At 32.4% G+C, this 25,334-nt stretch overlaps 1 protein-coding gene across 5 annotated transcripts in view; it reads left to right on the top strand.

Moving 5' to 3' along the window:
* Positions 1-25,334, top strand: part of LOC139512221 (fap1 adhesin-like) — a 33,887-nt gene extending 8,553 nt beyond the window's left edge. The window contains exons 1-7 of one of the 5 annotated variants that reach the window (XM_071299665.1): positions 4,032-4,250; positions 8,422-15,756; positions 16,548-16,712; positions 19,068-19,588; positions 21,193-21,270; positions 23,581-23,724; positions 24,249-25,334. In XM_071299665.1, coding sequence (XP_071155766.1) covers positions 8,490-15,756; positions 16,548-16,712; positions 19,068-19,588; positions 21,193-21,270; positions 23,581-23,724; positions 24,249-24,344 — 8,271 coding nt within the window. In that variant the 5' untranslated portion in view covers positions 4,032-4,250; positions 8,422-8,489 and the 3' untranslated portion in view covers positions 24,345-25,334. Of the gene's footprint in view, positions 1-4,031; positions 4,251-4,945; positions 5,258-8,421; positions 15,757-16,544; positions 16,713-19,067; positions 19,589-21,192; positions 21,271-23,580; positions 23,725-24,248 lie in introns of those variants that run through there. The other 4 variants (XM_071299662.1, XM_071299664.1, XM_071299663.1 and 1 more) reach the window with 4 other exon arrangements.

The raw sequence follows: 25,334 nt of genomic DNA, 5'->3' as shown, positions 1-25,334 counted from the left end.
AGCCAGTCCAGTTCAAAGTACTATCTCGTGGTACAATCTCATTTACATATTATGAATATTAATTAGCAAAACCACTACTAATTTCTGGCTATGAATATGACAGTTGTTGTCCAGTTTTTCCGTCAACTGATATAGTGACCTACCAAATTATAATTATTACCGGTTGTGTACTTACTTTAACAAAACGAAAGTTCCACATGTATATTAGGAGTCGATTTCACAAACAAAACTTCCGATTAAGATTTATCTTAAGTCATGAATAATTCAGTTTACTTACGAGAAGTCTTAGTCGTACTTAAGCTTTTTTTTGTAAAATTGACTCCTAAATCTAGATAAAATTGAGAATGGAAATGGGGAATGTGCCAAAGAGACAACAACCCGACCATAGAAAAAAAACAACAGCAGAAGGTCACCAACAGGTCTTCAATGTAGCGAAAAATTCCCGCACCCGGAGGCGTCCTTCAGCTGGCCCTAAACAAATATATACTAGTTCAGTGATAATGAACGCCATACTAATTTCCAAATTGTACACAAGAAACTAAAATTAAAATAATACAAGACTAACAAAGGCCAGAGGCTCCTGACTTGGGACAGGCGCACAAATGCAGCGGGGTTAAACATGTTTGTGAGATCTCAACCCTCCCCTATACCTCTAGCCAATGTAGAAAAGTAAACGCATAACAATACGCACATTAAAATTCAGTTCAAGAGAAGTCCGAGTCTGATGTCAGAAGATGTAACCAAAGAAAATAAACAAAATGACAATAATACATAAATACCCTACAGAAGTACACGAAATAACTGTGGGGTTCGTGTTGCTCAGTCTTTTTTTTCTTTTTTTTTTTACTGTTGTTTGTCTGTTTGTCTTTTTCCTTTGTTGCCATGGCGTTGTAAGTTTATTTTCGATATATGAGTTTTAAATGTGCCTTTGGTAGATTTCGTTTTTCCTTTATGGAATTTCCCCTGTTTGAAATGAGAAATGATAAAGAAATGATATTTGACTGGATCAAATTATGTCTCAAACGTCTGTTTTTTGTTAGCTATTTTTCGTGTTTCTTTGTCAAATATGTTCTCTTATTTATTTGCATTGTAGTCCTGTAATGCTGTGTTGTGTTGTCATTTTAATGTTATATTTAACATGGCCATTAAAGCGGGAGGTTTGGTATGCCACAAAACCAGGTTCAACCCACCATTTTTTTTTAAATGTCCTGTACCAAGTCAGGAATATGGTCATTGTTATATTATAGTTCGTTTCTGTGTGTGTTACATTTTAACGTTGTGTTTCTTTTGTGTCGTTTGTTTCCTCTTATATTTGAGTGTTAATTCACATTACTGTTAGACGTGTCACGGTACTTTTCTATCCCAAATTAATTTATTTAGTTTTGATGTTATATTTGTTATTCTCATCGGATTTTGTCTAATGCTTAGTTCGTTTCTGTGTGTGTTACATTTGAATGTTGTGTCGTCATTCCCCTCTTATATTTAATGCGTTTCCCTCGGTTTTGGTTTGTGACACGGGTTTGTTTTTTCTATCGATTTATGAGTTTTGAACATCGGTATACTACTGTTGCCTTTATTTAAATGTTAATAAATCTATACTTTTTCTTTGCAATTATATATTTCCAAAAAATAACATGTAAATTAATTACAGTAAGAACATTAAGATGCGCTATGCTTGTACAATGTATGTCTATTCAGTATCCTTTAAAATATACAAGATCTATTTCATTTTGTCCTATATATAATGAAGTCAAAAGATTGAGAGAAAAAAAACAGTTATAATAGTGGTAATGAGTAAATGAAAAAGGATATTTCATATTACTATTACTAATCTTTATCTTTTTGATTTGAAAAAAAGATAGAAATAAAACTGTTTAAGTTATACTTCAAATGCTAGTCCATTACCCAGGGTTTAACATAAAGGTGTGTTTCAAGTTATGCAAGTATATGCAACATGCGGTAAAACTAAACATACATTATGCGAATAAAGATATCTACATATATTTTAAATACTTTGTATTGATCAGTAAATAACGACAAATTAGTAAATCAATTTCGTGATATAAATAAATAATTATTATATAAAATTCATGACCTAAAATATTTATTTAATTGTTTGAAATAATTATAATGTTAATTTATTTGGAAATAAAATATGGAATCAATTACAAGTAAAAGAGAGCATGTAGGGAAAGTTTATCGGATTATTAGTCTCGTTCGTTGAATTCTGTCAAGACAGTCACTATTTATATCTCGTTCCTTTGATAAGTGTTTTAGGCATATTTTCATATTTATAATAAATAAACTCATCATAGATACCAGAATTAAATTTTGTATTTACGCCAGACGCGCGTTTCGTCTACAAAAGACTCATCAAAAATTCAAAAGTGTTGTAAACAATTAATTTAGATATATGACCGTATCAATGATAGTTCATGTCAGCACAGATGTGCTGACTACTGAGCTGGTGATGCCCTCAGGGAATTAAAAATCCACCAGCAGTGGCATCGACCCAGTGGTTGTAAATAAACTCGTCATAGATACCAGGATTAAACTTTGTATTTACGCCAGACGCCCGTTTCGTCTACAAAAGAATCATCAGTGACACTCGAATCCAAAAAAAAAGTAAAAAGGCCAAATAAAGTACGAACTTGACGAGCATTATAATCTAAATTTAGAATATAAACTAACCAAAATATAAGTAGCAAATGATAATCAATATAGCTTTAATTAAATATTCTACATGCCAAAAATTTTATAAAAATTTCAACAATGCATTGAGCATGACATGACAAGTCTATACTCTAGACAAGTCATTTAAATTTTAAAATGTCAAACTAATAAAATTTTCAAAATTAACTCTCGCGAGACGAGTCATATCGTAACATGCGTAATGCATGCGATTCTGCGATGAAATACGTGTCTCTAATGATTTAAAGATGACATGCTCGCTGTGACACAAACTTTCCAATCCTGTGCAAACACAGCTCGTTTTATGTATATCATTAGGCAGGGATTTACATATATCTGTTTTTCGAATAATATAATCACTTCCACAATAAACCCCTACATTTTTCATGTTGAATTAAACTCACCTCTGTTTAAAAATCCAGTATATAGTTCAGTCGTTGATGACATTTGAATAGCCAGCAGATAACAGTAACAGTTTAGGCAATTATATTCTTTAATCATCTTTTAATTCATACAACTTTGTATGAAGCTGGTGTTAAAATCGCTTTGAGTTGTGAAACGATGCATAAAACTAGTTGTGATAATCTACTACTAATTTCGATATTAAGTTTTAAAACTTTTGTTCAAGGTTTTCTTCGTTTATTAATTTATATGAACTGTCACAATGACGTTTATTGCTAAATTAGTTGGGTCGTGGGTATTTGTGTAAAACTAATTTGGATGCCTATATACAAAAATAGAACGTATGTGTAAATTATTTATTAAGCTAAACCAGATCATAATATTTTGCCACAGATGAACCTTATAACTGGAATTTACTAAGATATATAAATTTTCAATTAGATTTATTAATTTGATAGAGTAGTCATCTGACAGCGTTCAGCTAGAATGACACGTATGGAACACTTCTGTCGTCTTGTTTCGTCATCCGCGTAAATCCGACACTGCTTCAAACACGACTTGTCGGCAGAATTCAACCAATATTGTACAAACAATCTTCTTCAAGCGATAAAGTTGTCTATCTAGCTACTTTATTTATTCCAGTTTGTGTGGGTTTTTTTTAGTTTTCAAATCCACACTTTCTGCTTACATCAGTTTGTAATTTAGCTGCATTTTCACAAGAGTTACAGGTTAAACTGACATAATATGTGTGAAATGAATTGTATAAAGTTAGCTAGAATGTTTTTTTTTTTTAAATTGACTAGCAATATTTATTAAAGAACTATTAAAATGCATATCCTTATGTCATACACCGAGTAATGTAGAATTCCAAATATACATATTAAGGTAATGTCTATCCAAGCAATATAATAAATTAATGAATTACATGTATAATCTCTAGTTGTGTTTGTCACTAGAACACGTGTGTACATGTGTCCTTGAATAAAATGTTATTCTAAAACGTTTATCGGTTCATGTTTGTACACACTTTAGGATGATGACGGGAAGTGTTTAAAAATTGATGTAGGAAGTATTTTTTGTTTTGCCTAATAGCGTACATTTTTATATCTAATTTGGATCAAAGTTGATCTCGGGAGGTTGATCATCTTTCACATGAGGTAAATCTATACTTATCATTTTAATTGATAAATAGTTATTTGCTTGTTAATTAGAAATATGTTTAGGGCACATTTTGTACTATTTGTAATTGTTTCCTGGATTTTATTGATCAGTATGTTTATTTTTTTTTATATACGTCAAAACTATTGCAAGTTAATACACAATTATGTTCCTATGTTAAAAAAAGACACTTTTTAATTATTATAATAAGACATTTGAAATATGTCTTTTTTTTTTGTCTGTATGACTTTAAAAATACTTTTTTTGTTGTTGTCTAAAACGTGTCGAATTTAAATGACAATACTGATATTGAATTGTATTTAAACCTACGACAGTTGTGTGCAAATCAAATTTATTCTACGTATTATTGTCCATGACAATAGGTACCATTTGAAAAAAGTAACCGTAAAACAAAGACAACAAACAAAAGTAGATTATATCATGTAAATGTCTCCAAAAGAAAATTTAGAAATTAGATATTCAATAATACGAAACAGTGCACGAACCCTATTGATAAATGCAAAAAATCGTATACTATGTATACGTCAGAGGGAAAACCGTGAATTTCTATTTTTATCTCAGTTAAAATGTTATGATTTATTTAGTCAACGATGACATGGATGAGGAAGTAATGTTTAAAAGTACAGAAATCATATAATTTTTATAATTTAAACGAAAACAAATAAATATTGATATATTAAAACTTATTTCTTATCATAAAAATGTCCTCTGTGGAATTTATATATTTGTCACTTTTTATTCAATTGTTTATTTGTGTATTAACAAGAATTATAGACATGTGATAACATGCTTGTTGGTGGAAGGACATATTAACTGTAGTACGTTTACCCGAATGTAAAGGGTTGTTAGTTTGGATGTATATATATTTGTTTCCTAATAACTTAAACAGTAAAAAGACTTGTGGTTATGAATGCTTTTTGCATACTAGAGGCAACAGTTAACCGATGTTTTAATAGAGTGAAATATTTTGAAGCTACAATTCAAGGTAAAGTAGATTTAATGGAATCACATTTACTCAAAACGGATCATTACCAGAAGCGTTGATAGGGCAAGTGTCTCCTGCTTTAAATGCACCAACCACCATGCAAAATTTGTTTCTGATAATCATTGTCCATTGGTTGATACTGGTAAATCTTATCACATGACATTTTAAAGAGGTTCGTTTTTAATTGAGTTTATTTTAATGTTTCCAAAAGCTTTTCTTACGAAGGAAAATTTCGAACAGCTCGTCATATGCACAAGATTTATAAAGTGTAAATTTCATATACGACCATTTGAAAAGAAACAAATTATACTTTTTGCAATTTCGTATTTCTGAACTGAAATAATAACAATAATAATTGTAGAAAACACCATATAACCTGAAATTAAAAAAATAACGCATCTCAAATATTATGATTGTAAATCATAAGTTAACATCAGAGGCGAAATATACGAAAGAGACATATCCAATCTCATAAGTCAAAAATAATGTGACAACACCATGGCAAAAAAACCCAGGAAAACAACGAAAAGACGAACAACATTATACAAAAACAATATAGAAAACTAAGGACTGAGCATAACACCAAAACCAAGAGTTGACATCAGGAGCTATGGAAGTCGTAACAGATCCTGCTCCACATGTGACCCCGTCGTTTTACTCCTATAAAATTAGCTGATAAGGTATCGTGTGATTAGGTATCAAGTGATAGTGGATTGACTTTTTTTCTTAACATGACAAATCACCGAATTGATAAACGAAGGTCACGTAAAAGTTCTTACCTCATACTTGACCAAATGTTAAAGTTCATGTTTATACACCTGATTCGTTGATTCTTTTTAACAAGATAGTCGACTTTAGCAATTGCTCCTAACGGCAATATGAATAAAAATACCCAAAAACCTTGAAGTTCAGGTAATTGATTTGCTCAAAGATTAAAATTAAAAGATCATTGTGTATGTACATAAGATATTTCTCTTCATGCAATATCTATTAACTTTAGGTTAGTTACCTTGTTTTATTAAGCTGTTATATCCAAAAACATATTGCCTTGGGTTATACTAATTTTAACCATATGGTTTTGAAATGTAGATGAATTATAATGTTAACGAGAAATACTATTTGATTTACGCGACAAAAAATATTGGCAAACATCCGCCGAATTTCCTGACTTTATTCAACACAGGAACCCTTTCATATAATTTCTGGTGAGTGTTCATTAATCCCGTGAACTTAACGTTATGAGGCGTTTACATCAATTTCGTAAATATTTGCTTAATTTCTAAAATATTTGTTTATTATCATTAGGGTTATTGATTTCATCCATTAATTTTATTATTATTGATATTTTTATTGATTATTTTATAATTATTTGTTATATTATCTTTAGTATTGTTATTTATTTTAGATAAAATGTTATTATTATTATTATTGCCTGCTGAGGAGTTGATTATCCAATATTGTCAATATAATTGTAAAAGAGGGACGAAAGATACCAAAGGGACAGTCAAACTCATAAATCTAAAACAAACTGACAACGCCATGGCTAAAAATAAAAAAGACAAACAGAAAAACAATAGTACACACGACACAACATAGAAAACTAAAGAATAAACAACACGAACCCCACCAAAAACTAGGGGTGATCTCAGGTGCTCCGGAAGGGTAAGCAGATCCTGCTCCACATGTGGCACCCGTCGTGTTGCTTAAGTGATTACAAATCCGGTAAATAGTCTAATTCGGTAGGTCATATTCATGAAAGGGAAGGGGATTGTAGTTACGACGTAAGGAACATATCCGATATCATTTGTGAAACGGTTATTCCATAACGGTCAACCAACTCGTGATGGCGTCCGTAAAATTTACGAAGGGATGATTTCAACTTCACCATTTGGAACTCTTGGTTTAATAGCTTCCTTGTGAGCAGCAAACCTCTATCAAGAAAATCATGATAGGAAATGCAAGCACGGGAATATCGTATCAATTGGGAGATATATACCCCGTATGCAGGTGCTGCTGGAATGTTGCTACTTAGAAATGGAAAGTTCACAATTGGAAAGCTGAAATCATCTCTTTTGTCGTAAAGTTTTGTTTTCAACCGACCCTCATTGTCAATTTCTAGATGTAAGTCAAGATATGAAGCCGACTTAACTGTATCTGTAGTATCCTTTATCTCTAGTTCGATTGGATAGATGCGTTCCACATAGTCACCAAATTTTGAATTGTTTAGTGAAAGAACATCATCTATATAGCGGAAAGTAGAGTTAAAGGATATTGCTAACTTCTTATCTTTCTTCCTAAGAAGTTCCTGCATGAAGTCAGCCTCATAATAATAAAGAAACAAGTCGGCGAGTAGAGGGGCACAGTTTGTTCCCATTGGAATGCCGACAGTCTGTTGAAAAACACGTCCTCCGAACGTAACAAATATGTTGTCAATCAAGAAATCAAGCATCTTGATAATATCAGTTTCAGAGAATTTTTGTAAGGGTTGTTCCACGATGGCTTGAGCCCGAGGGCAATAACTCTTACTCGGGTTGACAATTTTTGATAATCACCGACTCATTGGACTATAATTGTTTTATTATACCGAACGAACAGTTTCAATTAAAAGTAAAATATTGTAAACAAATTTCAAAACACTAACTATTTAGTGTCTATTGACACTTCGTGTATGTACAACAAAGGTAGGCTCTTTCTGTAATATAAAGATTGCCCTGAAAAGAGCCGTTTATAAGAGATATCGCCGATTCTAGATGAGTTCCTAAACGCTTGTTTATTCTATTTTCTTCGTCACTTGATTTGCTTCCTGCAACATGAACGTTGCTATTTCGTTTATTTACGTATGTGACGTCATTTTCATGGGATATAACTCGTGTATAAGTCAAGATACTCAAAAGGTTATTCTCCGGTGAATGATAGGGTTATTCACTGCTGGTCTATATTTTTAGGGTTATTCGGCCTTCCTTGCAATTGAACGATAATTATCTGAATTATTTCATGTCACGTGATAACGTTTTACCCAATAGAATTGTATTGAATATATATGTATATATGTAAGGTATAATAATTATTAATTTTATTTTTGTTATTGTTATTGTTGTTGTTATTATTATTATTATTGTTATTTTGATTATCGTCATTATTATTATCATTTTATTTTTCTACAGTTAAGAATGCCTAGATAAACATGGAACACTTATAAGAAGAATATGTTAACATACCAGCAAGTATAAAGATGCATCACGAAGACCCAATAGAAAAATCAAGTAAAAATGACCAACGTCCGTACCAGAACTTCACAAAAGACGAGATTAAAAATTTAGATCACGAGACGAAACAAAAAATAAATCATATTGTAAAATCTCGTCCAGCAGATAAAATAAAACCTAAAGCCAATTGTCGTTCAAAGGTTCAAACAAGCGTTTACGTTAATGATTTATACGAACAACCTGTCTGCGAAAGTCCAGCTTCTACTTTATCTGGATCGAGTGTCCCAGGTTTACAGCAATCACTTTGGAGGCCCACTGGTGCACATACTATACGATCTCATGCATTTGCTGAAAGCAATTCTTATCATGGCAATACTGTTGGCTTCAATCGACCACTGGGCGGCAATATGATTCACAACAGTTATTCGTGTCATAAAACCAACCCAGTTGCAGCACACTCATCTTTAGATCAAAGACAAAATCACAATTCCAAAGCTGGTTTGGTGGAAAGCTCTATTAACCATGGATATAGCATGAATAATAAGTGTGATTATTCTCAAAACATTTTGGAAGCAGGTGGACCCCAATCGATTCAACATAGTAATCAATCTCAGAAATTTCTAACTGCAAAACAACAACGCTGCGATATGTCAGCCATGTGTCAAAACTACCAGAGAAAATATGAAACTGCACCTTATATGTCTTATACTGATTACCTGGTGGAATATTCAAAAGCCTTATGTTGTATGCAGAATAAAATGTTGTTACAAGATGAAAACCGTCGTTCAAAATTATCTACAATAGATGGAAACGATTCATTATCAATACAAAGTGAATACCATGCGCACCCAAATCCTAGTAAGATTCACAACTTTACTGGACGAATACCTGTTGATTGTAAAAGGTTAACTGATGCAGCAATAAAAACTCATCAGAACGAGGTAAATACTTTAAACAAAAGTAGACTATCACAAAACAAGCTAGGCCCTCATATTGTGTTAAATTCAGTTGGGTTGCCTGATAGACCATATGCATTTCAAGACTACACACATGTGGTGCCACATAACCAAACAATTAGCAGAGAAAAGAATAGACAATTAGTTCAAGGTGGACAATTAATGACATGTGTAAAGCAAAATACAGAAAATTCAATAAGGAGGGTACCATACATTGGACCTAAATGCACCACAAATTCACCTCATTATCCTGCAATATGGACTTTAAACACGCGCAATGAAAACGAAAGAAAACACAGAAACAAAAATCAAATAAAAAATTATGAAATGTTTTCAGGAACAAAAAGTTCATGTAATAAGGAACAGATGGATAATGTAAACAATATATGTGAGGGTAGTAATGCAATTTACACTAGCGACAATGCTGTTGATGCAGTGATGCAAAATGGCGTAGATGACAATTTGTCGAGTCATCTGGAATACAGAAAATCAGCAGTACCTTCAATAATGTATCAGACGGTATGCGAAAAACAACTTTCACCCAAGCAAAGAATGCTTCAAAAGTTTCAACATGAAATAAAAAGTCCAAATACAGTTACGAGAGAAACTAATGACCCTGATGAAGACGTTTCCAAGGAAACCACATTTCAGCATCAGATGACAGTTGGGCATTTACAAGCAAACGACCAGTTAAATAATTCTGATTCAATATGTTTACCTTACGCTATAAGAGAGACTGGATATTGTAAAGGAAAGCTTATTGAAGGTTCAAATTATTTAACTCTAGATGCAAGTATTGGAGGTAGCTCATCACAAGAAAACGATCCGACGTCAGAAAGTGTTGATATAGCAATTGATAAGACGAACCACTTGATTACGGAGCCAGAGAATCAGCTAAATACGTCAACAAATACAACAGACATTATGATTGTAGAATCCGTAGAATCGATCGACGAAACATTAAAAGATGATTGCACAAAAGTCTCCGAAAAAAATAGTTCACAGAAAGTTTTAACTTCGTCAACTAAGAGAAAGGAAATTGTTGTGGATTCATCCGTTACCGAAGCAGTACCAACTGGAAACCGAATGAACGAAAACAAAGAACCAACAACTATTGTTGACGAAACTATTTCTGCGTCCCCCGATGAGACGTTGTCAGATTCAGTTACTATAGAAGAATCGTTGCTTCTGGAGTCGGTACCTTTATGTGACTCAATCTCCCTATCTTTAAATTCAACTGTAAATGAATGGTCCGACGTACCAATAACTATAGCCGAATCGGTTTCTGACATTTTTGTACAGTCCGACAAGAGTAATGAGGAAAATGCTGATACTTCAAACGTAGAGATGGCAGTGATAGAATCAAATTCCGCTATAAAATATACAGTTACGGAAAAGGATGAAGCGATTGATACAGGCGAATTAAATATTGATGATTCACAACCATCAGACAACCATATCAAATATTATATTATTGAAAATATTGACGACAAAGACGATAATAACAAATTTATTTCATTTCAACACCAGCATTCGTCAGCTAATAAAGCATTGGATACAACAACCGAAATAAGAGCAAGTGAATTTGGTTCGGAAGTAAAAAATGATAACGTATCGTTAGAAAACAATAGTGTCATCAATACAGTCTCAACATTTCTCGGGTCACACAGTGATCCACCAAAATCAGCTGACGGTGTTGAACATGTAGGCAACAATGAAAACGAAAAAATCGAATCTAAAACAGAATGTGTTGTTGAAGACAATGGTTATGAAGTTCTTTTACAAACAAACCCTTCAGAAGAGCCGGTTGATGGGCTTAGAAAGATGTCTTTACAGACAGAAATAGTAAACGTTTGTACTGACGGCCAGGTCGGGGATGACTCGTTTTTCGACTGCATCGAAACCGAGGAAAGCTCTTTTTACCGTACATGTCTCGATCAAGAAGAACCTTTGAAAACTGATATTGTGCTTCAAAATCTTTCCGCGCAGTCTAATTTAACCAATGAACAAACTAGTTATTTGTTAGATGCAAAGATAGACAAGCATTCATCAGATCATGAATGTTTCAAGTCGCTAGAGGAAACCATTGTTCAGCATTTGAATAAGAGTATCGAAATAATTAGTCAAAGTCCACCTCAAACCGTCGATTCAACTAATATTATGCAAATACAGAAAAATTTACAATGTTTCAATCAGCGAATTCAATCTGCACCAAATGATGAGCTCCCTTTATCACATTCTCGTAAAGTTATTTGGGATATTTTGCAGCTATGTGGTTCATGTATGATAGTATCACAAGTAGCACTCGACCGTTTAAAATCATTGGTTGGTAAAACAGTAAAAAATCAACTCGGGTTTTACCCGGATATGTTTATCGATACTCTAACCATATTATTTAAGCAAGCATCTATCGCATCAACCATGGCATCAAATATCAGTGACGACCTTTTCTTTGAACTTTCAAGCGACAATAGTGATAATGATTCACATATAGGAACAGAAAAAGCTCTTCCTACAGATAATGCACCAAGACTACAAAATAGCGAATATGTTGACAATAGTGATAATGACTCGCCTCTTGTAATAGAGAAACCTCTTCTATCAGATAGTTCACCAACACTACAAAAGAGCGAATCTGTTAACATAAAGGATAATGACTTGCCTTTTGTAACAGAGAAACCTCTTCCTACAGATAGTTCACCAACTCTTCAAAAGAGAGAATCTGTTGACAGTAGTGATAATGACTCGCCTGTTGTAACAGAGAAACCTCATCCTACAGATAGTTCACCAACAATACAAAATAGCGAATGTGTTGACAATAGTGATAACGATTCACCTATAGCAATCGATAAACCTCTTTCTTCAGATATCACACCACCACTACCAAATTGCGAATCTGTTGACAATAGTGATATTAATTCACCTATGGCAATCGAGAATCCTTTTCCAACAGACAATTCACCAACACTACCACATTGCGAATCTGTAGACAATAGTCATATTGAATCACCTATGGCAATCGAGAAACCTTTTCCAACAGATAATTCATCAACACTACCACATTGCGAATCTGTAGACAATAGTCATATTGAATCACCTATGGCAATCGAGAAACTTTTTCCAACACTACAGAATGACAAATCTCCTGACAATATTGAAATTTTATTAAAACAAGGAAATACAATGAAACAGCGTGAACTATCATCTGAATGTGCAAAAAATGGAACGATAACGTATGAAAACAACAAACTATATTGTTTTAATAGCAACGAGGTAGATATATCTGAAAAGCACCAAAATCCTGAAATTGAAAGTAGAGAGAATGAATATGTCGATAGAGAAAATCCAAAGGGAACATCGATATCGTTTTCAAACACTCAAGATCATTCTATTCTAATAAATGGCGAAACTAGGGTTAGGCCAATTGAAACAAAAATTTCGTTAACAAACACAAACAACGATCATATTGATTTGACAACTGATGAAACGAATGTAGACATTTTGAATAACCAGAAAAGCTGTGAAACATCAAAAGATAATGTGAAAGCGGCAGAACATTTAACTTGTGAAGGACAAAATGATAGTACAATAGAACTAAAACCAGATAAAAGGACTATGTTTACATATCGTAATGAATATTTTGAATATAAAAGAAAACGGAAAATCAAAAGGCTTAGCGAGACAACAGGACATAGAAGCCGACAGTCTAAAAGAGATTTCTATTGCAAAAGACGACCAAGGTCATCAAACTTCGGAAATTCAAAGTCCTGTCGTAAATTGAAGAAAGATTTATTTGAATTAGGTTCAAAGGATATGTTTCATGGAATTAAAGTTCCAAGTTCTATAGTACTTAACTACAATGAAGCTAGTCAGTTCTGTTGCCATGTTGTCTTAACAAGAACTCCTGTCACTCATACAAAGTTGGTTTCACATGATCGGAAAAGGTCTATATGTAACCAACAGAAATCAAATACAGATATATGGAGAGAGACCAATAAACATGCTAACCTGGCAAAACATGAAAGGTGCTTGAATAGAAGTTCGTCAGATAGTAATTTGATTAGCAAATTCCTTGAAAATAGTTATAAAGACAATGAATATTCTAAGTCATTTCAATCAAAACTAGAAAATGATATGAAAGTTGGACCATCAATAACTTCCATGAAATTTTCTGGAAGACCCGACACCGTGAATAGTCGTCCAGACAATCAATCAAATGAACGATCAGCATCAGAACATGAAACGAAAAAAATGTGCCACGACAATTGCGAAAAATCTAATAGGAAAGAACACGAAATTGAGCAAAATATATGTCAAAGCTACTCTATAAATACTGTGGATAATTCTAACTCTTTAAATAACTGTTCAGTTGAAAATATCTTACCAGAAAATTCAAGTCCAAAAACAGAATATGAAATTGTAAGAAAATATCCCGAACTCGATTGTGGTTTTAAAACTTCACCAGAAAAAAGAGAATCTCGTGCTCACCCAAAATTAGTACCGGAATTATTTCTTAGAAGGGTTATGAATAAAACGTTGAAGCCTGAAAATGTTAACGACAGCAATGTGCATTCCGATAAAAAGTACGAAAAGATATATTCTATAAATGATAAAGAAAAATCAGCTGAAAACATTTCCGACTCCGATATTTCTTCCAAGGAAAATGAAGATCTGGTGTATAATGATAAATTGAGTGTTCAGTACGAAGTGTTGAAAGAAGAGAAAAAAATTGTCGGTAATAAGGAAAATGATACATCACATGCTAAGAACTATAAACGAAATAATACATTGCCTCGGAAACCAATATCTACTATTCGTTCACACGGAAAGTTATCTTTTGAAGAAGAAATATCTAGGCTTGATTATTCCAATTCAAGAAAGAAGTCTGAAAAAGGGAAAGCATCTGATAAAGGCGATGGCTCGCTTCCTTTGGAAAATGCAAAATGTTCAAAAGAAAAGAAGAGAATGAATAGAGATAGTAACACATTTTCTGAGAGTTATATAACTGATAAAACTAGTGCTTGTAAAAGACAAAATCATAATTCAGTAACAGACGTATATAGTTTTAACAAAAGTAGCACATATGAAAAGTGCAAAAGTGATGACGCCATAAATAAAACTTATGCAAATTTGGTAGCAAATAAAAAGGATGCCAATGCAATAGTTGAACAAAGACACAAAACAAGAAAACATAAAAAGAAAACAAAACATACAAATAACAAAGAAATGGTCACGTGTTCACCAGTCAAGCAGGCTCCTTGTCCTCAAGATCATTTTGAAAAGTTGAAGATGTCTTTTGAAAAAAATATAGGCAGTGACTTACCAAAATGTCAGAGTCAAAGTTTTGTAAAGGGGCTCGTGACAAGTTTGCGCGAGAAATTATGTAACCAAACAACCGCTAAACCTGGCAAAGTGATTTCACAGTCATTCCTAAATGACAGCGATAGTCCTGCACAATCATTCGGTAAATCTCAGTTAAAACGCACCCTTTCTTGTACGAGAGAACTATTATCTCTTAATACTCAGAAAATAAAGGATATTGATAAAAATGACAATAATAATGACAAAAAAGAGCAAACTTTATCAAATGATGGTCATGATGACGATTCAAATGGAAAAACTAAAAAAAGCCAAATACAAGAGAACATTGAAGACATGGCCAATATTAAACAACGACATGATTATGCTACAAAAAAGAGTAAGAGGGAAGATAAACACATAAAGCTTCAGTTATCTTCCAAAGACAAAGACAGAAAATACTCCAGACAAAATGCTACACAAAAACTGAAAATGCATAAGTCGACAAAACGGTCATCTTCAGAGCGTATTCCATCAAGTCAGGGTAGCCCTACCAAAAAAATTAAGATACGTAATAAAGTGAAGGAAGTGTGTCTAAATGAAAGCCAAGGCAAACAAAAGCACAAATCACAGAGCCAACATGAAAGCAAAGGCAATCAAAAGCACAAATTACAGAGCCAATATGAAAGCCTTTTAAATTCAAAATCTAGAATGACTATTGAAAATGAAGAAGCAAGCACGCAATTAGAAAATCTAGTTTGCGAACGTACTGTTCAAAGAGTATTTCATGATAGGAAAGAAGAAAGTCGAAACAGTCGTCCAAAACAAGCACCGAATGAAAAACCTAACGAATCAAATAAATCACAAGACAATGCAGATGATACCATGAACGTGAATTTAAAACAGACCACCGAACATTCACGATATACATCGACGAATCAGGAGGAGGATATATCTAGGATTGGAAAATGGTCAAAGCTGTCAGATATTTATAATGTCCAGCCGTTAGATACAAGTGACGAAGAAGAAGAAAAACCAGGTAATAAAACACAAATACAATAATCGAAAATTTTAACTGTTTTAAAAAAAAATGAAATGGAAAGTACCTTAGTCTTTCTAAAAAAAACATTGGGTTGTTTATAATCATAGTAATAAGCAATTAATTCCAAAACCAATAGCTTATATCAATGTTTAATATCTTTTTCATAAAGGCACCATAATATAACAGTTATATCATTTAATGAAAAATCAATCTTACAAAGTATAATTATCAGTATAACAAAGAGCATCATAGGCATATAATTTTAAATGAAAATATGGTTATATAAGTTGCAATTAATTAATCATTGATGACACCTTCGATACGCCTAACATGTTTCATATGTTTTTAAACATCTTTTGGTTGATTTCTTTCATGCTTCTATAACATGGTAATTCTCATTGCATTGTTAATATTCAAACTCATCACAAGTTTATTATAGTTCTGTTAATCAAAATTAACAACATTGCAATATATAATATTTATGCATTTAGTGAAATACTGCTTCAATAACATGAAACCATCGCAATCAAACATAACACAACATGTTTTAAAAATATATTTTAACTTATTTTAGCGCAATCAAAATTTATAATAGCAGTTCGAATTTTTTATCGGTCTTACTATTAATAAAGGAGCGAAAATATTTCTAATTCGTCTGGAAATATAAAACTTGATACACATCCCAAACTATTTTTTAAAATGCGTCTCGAAATCATGGTAAAAAAGGAAACACGGGATCTTATGAAATGTTAGTCCCACTCATAAGTATAATTTTGTTTTTAAAGCAGATACCAGCATTTTGTTTTCACCAATTCGATTTCATACTGAATCAGGCGATGATCTACCGTCTTTAAGTCTTCCTTCTAAGAAGTGGAAAAACAACATGCACATTGCTAAAAGATGTCACAGAGTTGATATGAATACCCACAAAGAAATTCAGAAAATTTTACGAGGTTAAATTTTTTCACTTTTTTTTAAATGTTGTGATTTTTGTTCTTTTGTTCTTTACTCTATACTTTTTTTCATTCTCTCTTATGCTGGACAAACTATTGAACATTAAAAGGGTGATTTGGTTTAATTGGACAACATATAAAATGTGTAATTGAAATATCTTGAATCACACGGAACATATTGAACAGTTTTTGTTGCTTACTGCTGTTATCCCAAAGTTGATATGAATACCCACAAAGAAATTTAGAAATTTTACGCGGTTTAAGGTTTATGACTATTTCTGTAGTCGTGTGAATTACGGTATTTTTAAACTGCAATAATATCAAAACAGCAAAAATAATTAATAGAGATGGACCAAGGGTAAACTTCGTGAAACGCATTATTATTTATTGTTTCGTAGCATGTACTAGTAATAGAAAAGTGAGATTTTGTGGCAAAATATTTTTGTAGAAAATCCACAGACTTTAATACAGAGATTTTTGTTATAAAATTGTAAACATAGATTACTCACTTGTTTTTCTATGATGTGCTAGAGTTAATGGTTTACAAAAAGTCATAAAAAACATTTAAATCCATAAAAACCGCGTGCTAAGTCACTTAAGTCGTGCACACCCTAAAAGGTGTACTTGTATTGGTCCATATTTATATTTGTTTACACCAATATCTAAATCTATAATTTCTTAGGAACTCATTGCTAGCACTGCATGAAGTAATCTTCTATCTATCAATCACCGAATTGCCAAATATGAGAGAACAAGGGGAAAGGCTGTGGATTTTCTATAAAATTTCTATATGTTTACCATTGACTGGTACATAATCCTCAATGTTGCACTTTTTTAATGTTGTTATTTGTGTTCTATTCTTCATTACTTTATTCTTTTTTTTATTTTTTATTCCTACTGCTGGACAAACCAGTGAACATTAAAAAGAGACTCGTCCTTTTGTCTCTTTTGATTGATGTCATTGGCAATAATGTAATGTCTACATGAAGTCGGTGATAATGATGTGCATTTATTTGATAAGGGTCTGTTTTGAATTATCATAAAGAGTTCGATATGTTTGTTATTTTTACTTTGCACAAAACAAAACAAAAAACAATATAAGAGAAAGACAACTTATGCAAATTACAGATATACGATTTCTCTTTTCTCTCGTGCATAAGCAAAAATTTTGATAGTGAAAGCACTATAATATGATTCTTAGCTATGGAATTTCAAACGCTTTCTCATGTCAAATCATTCGAAAGTTTACAAATTACTTTACTCTGTGTGTAGGTATATATTAAATGGGAATAACACTATGTGTACGTTCGAAGCGCTTTTCAATTTTTAAACTCAATTTTTCAATGTTGTTTTCGTGCTTGTCATCGCATATCTGCCTCTGTCTGCTCAATCATTGTGCTAATGGGATCTTATTAGATTGGTTGAATTAGCTTAGCTTAAACATCTTAAAACCAATAAAAAAAATCGAAGCAAAATATCAATTGAAATCTAGTAAAAATATCTAGTATCTCTCACCAATTTTTAGGACCACTGGCTATTTGTTTCTACTAATATCCATACATGTGTGAGTTGTTTGTGTTCTGTGTCATTTTTAAAAATAAAAAACACAGAGCAAAAACAAATTTACTAATATTTTGAATAAAATTGAGAATGGAAATGGGGAATGTGCCAAAGAGACAACAACCCGACCATAGAAAAAAACAACAGCAGAAGGTCACCAACAGGTCTTCAATGTAGCGAGAAATTCCCGCACCCGGAGGCGTCCTTCAACTGGCCCCTAAAAAAATATATACTAGTTCAGTGATAATGAACGCCATACTAATTTCCAAATTGTACACAAGAAACTAAAATTAAAATAATACAAGACTGACTTGGGACAGGCGCAAAAATGCGGCGGGGTTAAACATGTTTGTGAGATCTCAACCCTCCCCCTATACCTCTAGCCAATGTAGAAAAGTAAACGCATAACAATACGCACATTAAAATTCAGTTCAAGAGAAGTCCGAGTCTGATGTCAGAAGATGTAACCAAAGAAAATAAACAAAATGACAATAATACATAAATAACAACAGACTACTACTAGCTACTATGAATACACTTGATTCATATTTATGTTTTATATTTTAGTAATTATGTGTAACTAAATTGATATACAACAACTAAACATTACATGACAAATAGTTATCTTTTAAAGATGGAGGTTTTCTCTACTTGCCTGATCTCTTATAATTTCACATTTGTTCATGTTATTTTCGTTAATTCAACTTCTTGTTTACAATACAAAATACAAAATTGACTTAAATAAGATATTTTCATAAAACATCATATTTGATTTGAATATACTTTATTTTCTAGAGGTGGTGCCTCTGACTTGTAACGATCGGAAAGATAATGATGCCGATGATGACGACGATGACGCTAAAACGGTTACCGATTTTAGTTACTTAGAACCAAAACAAAAAGTTAAACTAAGGAAGAGATGGAATAAAATTTGTCTTAAAAGCAAGAAATCACAAATATACTCACCTCAGGAATATTTGACGGCTGCAGGAAGCAGTGTTAATGAACAAGTCGATGAGCATGAGTTGCAATCAAGTTATTCCATGAATGGCTTGTCGTCAAAGTGTATAGATAGTATCGTAAAGAACCATGCTATTAACAGTGCATTTTTGTCAAGCTGTGAAGAAACAGATAACACAGAGCAGTTACTAGAGAATGATTTGCCCTCAATCTGTGCAGAAGTCAGAACTAAAGAACAGTCTTGCAAGAATGGGTTACAAACACAGTGTTTATCAAAGAAAAAAGGAATTGATCTCATAACATCAGAACGAGAAGTCATACCTCCTCAAAGAAAGAGAGGACTTGTTTGTGTACAGGTAAAATTTACTTACTCTAGTCCACTTTTAGAAAGAGGGACTTAGTACAATTATAATAAGATGAGATTTCAATAGTAACATAAGCATTTTTCTTCGACTTCAAGAATACCTCCACACATTCTGGGTTTATATTGGAAAACATTTATACACATGTATCTGTATTTCATTTAATTGTAATTGAAAAATGAGATATTCATAAAGTCTCTAAAACTTGCAAAATCCAGCTTCAGTAGGGAATATCAGATACAAATCTGATCCATTTTAGTAGTAGTGTAAAATCAGGCTTCAGTAGGGAATATCAGATACACATCTAATCCATTTTAGTAGTAGTGTGACATCAGGCTTCAAAAGGGAATATCAGATACACTCTGATCCATTTAAGTAGTAGTGTAAAATCAGGCTTCAGTAGGGAATATTAGATACACGTCTGATCCATTTTAGTAGTAGTGTAAAATCAGGCTTCAGTAGGGAATATCAGATACACATCTGATCCATTTTAGTAGTAGTGTAAAATCAGGCTTCAGTAGGGAATATCAGATACACATCTGATCCATTTTAGTAGAAGTGTAAAATCAGGCTTCAGTAGGGAATATCAGATACACATCTGATCCATTTTAGTAGTAGTGTAAAATCAGGCTTCAGTAGGGAATATCAGATACACATCTGATCTATTTTAGTAGTAGTGTAAAATCAGGCTTCAGTAGGGAATATCAGATACACATCTGATCTATTTTAGTAGTAGTGTAAAATCAGGCTTCAGTAGGGAATATCAGATACACATCTGATCCATTTAAGTAGTAGTGTAAAATCAGGCTTCAGTAGGGAATATCAGATACACATCTGATCCATTTTAGTAGTAGTGTAAAATCAGGCTTCAGTAGGGAATATCAGATACACATCTGATCTATTTTAGTAGTAGTGTAAAATCAGGCTTCAGTAGGGAATATCAGATACACATCTGATCCATTTAAGTAGTAGTGTAAAATCAGGCTTCAGTAGGGAATATCAGATACACATCTGATTCATTTTAGTAGTAGTGTAAAATCAGGCTTCAGTATGGAATATCAGATACACATCTGATCCATTTTAGTAGTAGTGTAAAATCAGGCTTCTGTAGGGAATATCAGATACACGTCTGATCCATTTAAGTAATACACTACATTCGCATCTAATGAAATTTAGACATGTGATAACCATCGGGGACTAACAGTCCTCCTTCAAAGGTATCGACTCCTTGGTAGAAATAACACTAACGCTACCAATTCTAAGCCGAAAGATGCGTATTTTGTCGATTGATGTAAAGTAAATGTAGGTAAACTGTCTGACAAAAACTGACCAGTTTTTGTTCTTACTAACTGAAAATGTTTACCGGGTGCAGATAAAGCAGACCTTCTACTTCTACTCAGTATGTTGATTATTAAATTTAGCTAAAAAGCGGTTCTGCGTAATGAACGCTGAATATGTTCGAGATATTTCGAGAGCAATGATCTCACGGATTATATTTATAGACCGGTATTACTCGAGTTTAGAGTGCCAATAGAGAAGTTTCAGCCTGGTATCTAATTATATACTAGTAGAACAAAATATTTACCTTTTACTTGCAGGAATGTTTTACTGTGTTAGACAAAGTTTATAACCACAAGCTTAGTGAACCTTTCCGTGAGGAGGTAAAATCTAAAGATGTAAGTTTATGTATATAGTGCTCTCGTTTCCCCAGGCCTTGAAGTCATAAAACTTTCGAGTCAGTTTTTTGTACTCATACTCTAAAAGTAACCAATCAAATTGCTGGATTTCTTGTGCTCCGAGCACTGAGCAAAGTTTAATGCCTTCAAAGCCAGGTATTGTGTATGAAACGTTCAAATATTTATTTCGAGTCCTACGTGCGTGCGAATCATTTCAAAGGGGAAAACCAAAATGGAGCAATCTTAAATACATATTCAATAAAAGTTAAAACCAACTATTTGTTTCTAGAAACAAATCCATATAAGAACAAATCACAAGCATCAGTTTTTACCATTGCAACCATAAGCTAACACAGTATATGTATATTTACGCTGAAATTCTAATTTATAAAAAGATTGAAGTTTTCAGTGTTATACATAACTCCATACCTCGGAAAACAACATATTCATACTTTCTATAAGCAGATGTTACTTTCTGTCACAAGGTTGTATATAATAAAAATGTCATCATGTTTCGATGATGATATTTGGATTGAAATCAACGGATCATTTAACAATTTTTCAGTTTACTTTATATTTTGGATTATATTTTTATCGTATTGATGAAAATGCATATGAATAACGACTTTATCTTGTTGTCTTCTCTGAACATGTGACATTGATTGGTTATATGTTAGTCCTTTTGTTTGCAAACAGCTTGTATTTAAAAAAAAATTCTCATTTAAACCATTTGCTTTAGGCAAACAAAAATTATCATTCGCAAGGTTATTGATTGAAAAAAAAAATGAAGAAAAAAAAACCTACACAACATAAAAAACAAAAATTCTCAAATATTTGAAAGGTCAACATAGTTAAATTAAGTTCTGATCTCAAAATTGGGCTGATCTTTTGTAATAATTTTACGTAAAATGATAATCTGTTTTAGTCGTTCTGATTCTCTGAATAATATGCAAATGAACTGTTTTCTTTAGATCATTTTAAAATTATTCTTATTTATTATAATTTATGATAAAATAGTGTTCAATTTGTCTGTTGTAATGAGGGGAGATAGGACCTTTATCGGGATTCCGGGATCGGGTATTTTTAAGCTCGGGATTTCGGGATTGATCCTTTCGAGATCCGGGAATTCTTTTCTTCGGATTTCGGGACGTCGGGATTTACTTTATTCAAATTCGGGATTTCGGGATTTCGGGTTTTTAAGCCCGGGATTTCGGGATCAGGACCCCTCCTTTCCCCCTCTGTAATATTTGTTCAGTAGAATATATCTGGTGAGTTTTTCCTTTCGCAAACAAACATACATATTACTCTTTCGGAGCATCGGATTTCAACTTTTTTTTAAGAAATATTAAATGTTGTAGGTCAGTCTCTAGTTTTTAAGTTTGATTGTAAAATGCACTACTATTTTCTTATTTTCTTAAGTGTTCTTTACTTGGTCAACTTATACCGACCTATGTTTGATAATTTTAATTGCATTGGTTCTGTATAAGACTTTTAGTTTATTAATGTGTTTCTGAAAGAGGAATATAAAATGAGAAAGGAAATAGGGAATGTGTCAAAGCGACAACAACCCGACCATAGAGCAGACAACAGCCGAAGGCCACCAATGGGTCTTCAATGTAGCGAGAAACTCCCGCACCCGTAAGCGTCCTTCAGCTGGCCCCTTAAAAAATATGTATACTAGTACAGTGATAATGGACGTCATACTAAACTCCGAATTATACACAAGAAACTAAAATTAAAAATCTTACAAGACTATCAAAGGCCAGAGGTTCTTGACTTTGGACTATATATGCATGTAAAGTGTAGCATTCGTTCAATAACAAAAATAAATTTCTTTTATTGCCGTAGTAAGTTATCTTTTCTCCCCCATGAAGAGATATTTCTCGTATCACATTAGGCGGTGTGATATAAGTAAGTAAAATGAAAACTGCGTTCATATGATTGGCTAATGTTGAAGTCAAAGGTTGGTCATTTTACACTTTATCCGAATTATTTTCTTAAAATACCGATTTTTTTCACCATTCATGTTTCAACCAAACACTAAGCCGACCGTGGAGACCCTCATTAGTAGTTCCTCAATCCTTAGTAATAGATGCATAACTAAACAAAACAGAAAAAACCCCTTTAAACTGAAAAAACCTAGGCAATACAAAATTAAAAAAAAAGTGTTTTCGTCATGAATATTATTACCTAGTCTGTAATGTCAGAGAGTATCCATTGTTGAAGATGAACATACATCTAGCTGGGCGTCTTGTTCTATTGCAAGATAATGAATTAAAGTACTTAGTATGTGTTATATCTAACTTGAAGGTACCTGACTACTATAAGACTATAAAGAGAGGAATGTGCTATGACATGGTTGCTCACAAGTTACGTAATGGTTTCTATAGTCAGGTGGAGGAATTTGTCGATGACATGAAATTAGTTTTTAGTAACTGCTACCAGTACCATGAGGTAATACTTTAAAAAAGAACTGACATGATCAATAAATTTTATTCGAAATTCTATCTTCATTTTTAGGTCTTATATTACACACTTTATCCTGGGTAGTGGAGCAAGTTGGTAAAATGTTCGAAAATTGGAAAACCAAAGAATGCTTAAAAAGGACTGGACTATGCATTGATTGAGATTAATCTCATCAGTTGCATTTATAACCTCAGATACGATAAAGTCTAAAAGCTTTTATGAATTACATCACGCTATAAAAGCATCAAATATACCAGGATTGTAATGTGAACGATGCTGGAATCAAAACAGAATCAAAATAGTTAATAAGCCATACATTCAATGAAATATATTACCATGTAGTACGTATAATCTATGATGACATGGTTCTTAAATTGTTTAATCTTGTACCTGCCCTTGATTAAGTTATATCTGAACTGGCGTGTGTTTTGGTCATTTGCATAAACATGCCATATGCTTGCTAATAGAAAATGAATAAGTTATCTGTTATTCATCTATTTTTTCTTTTGTAGAAAAATAGTGATATATATAAAGCTGGAGTTGAAATGGAAACATTCTTTGAAAAAAAGATGTTAGAGACCTTTCCGTCCTTCAAAACGTCCGTGTAATTACAAAGCAATATAAAAGCTAGCTGTAAATCAAGCAGTATTTTTACAGTTTTTATCATTTTTCAACTATGTAATTGTTTGTAATATTTTATATCATTTTCTATATCGTTTGAAAAATAATGCAGGTATGTTGTCAGCAATAAGGAAACATTTAAAGTGATGTTTTTATGATTTAAAAAAAGTATGAATTTAGCAATAGAAACTTCCTGTATGATGAATTGGTTTTTTTATGTTTTGTAAATCAGTTATTTAAACAAAAGGCTTATGTTGAGTACTTGTTGAGAACAAGTACTTCCGGTTTCCTTCTAGGAAGTATCGTTTAAAAGTATTTTAATTTATATATAATGGGTAAAATTAACATATTTAACTAAACAAATTGAACATGTCAAATACATGAATAACAAATATGCCATTATTTACGAAAGTAATTTCACAGTAACAATTTAGAAACATAAAAAATCTTGTGAGGTACAATCTTGTTCTGTAACCAAGCAAACACTAACAACAGTCATTCTTTCTGGACAGTCAAAACGGTTATTGGAAATATGTTGTAAAAGAAAGACCATCGTCGACTGCTTTTTATCAGATACAATCTAAAATTATCTCGAAGAAAGAAAACAAACAATCATAAATTGCTCATGATATTATCGGTTATGTATTTTTTTTTGTTTTATGTATCTAAATGTGTATATAATTTTTGTGATGTCACATACAAGTTTTGATGTTAGGGGTATAAAGCCTTTTAATCAACTAACAATATTAAGTTATGGTAAATATGTCGAGAGTGAGTTTTAACTTACTATTATTAGTTATACCTGATCTGTACCTGCTGTCACTCAAGTCTCTTTCTAATAAATGGGGTTAATATCAGAGGTTGAAGTCATAAAACTTTGCATAGTGCTCAGAGCACAAAATTCATGCTCGAAACATGAAATCCAGCATTTTCATTGGTTGATTTTTTTTTATTTTTGTGTACGAGTTCAAAAAAAA

Source organism: Mytilus edulis, chromosome 2, assembly GCF_963676685.1.
Source record: "Mytilus edulis chromosome 2, xbMytEdul2.2, whole genome shotgun sequence".
NCBI lineage: Eukaryota > Metazoa > Mollusca > Bivalvia > Mytilida > Mytilidae > Mytilus > Mytilus edulis.
This window is presented reverse-complemented; position numbering and strand designations above follow the sequence as displayed.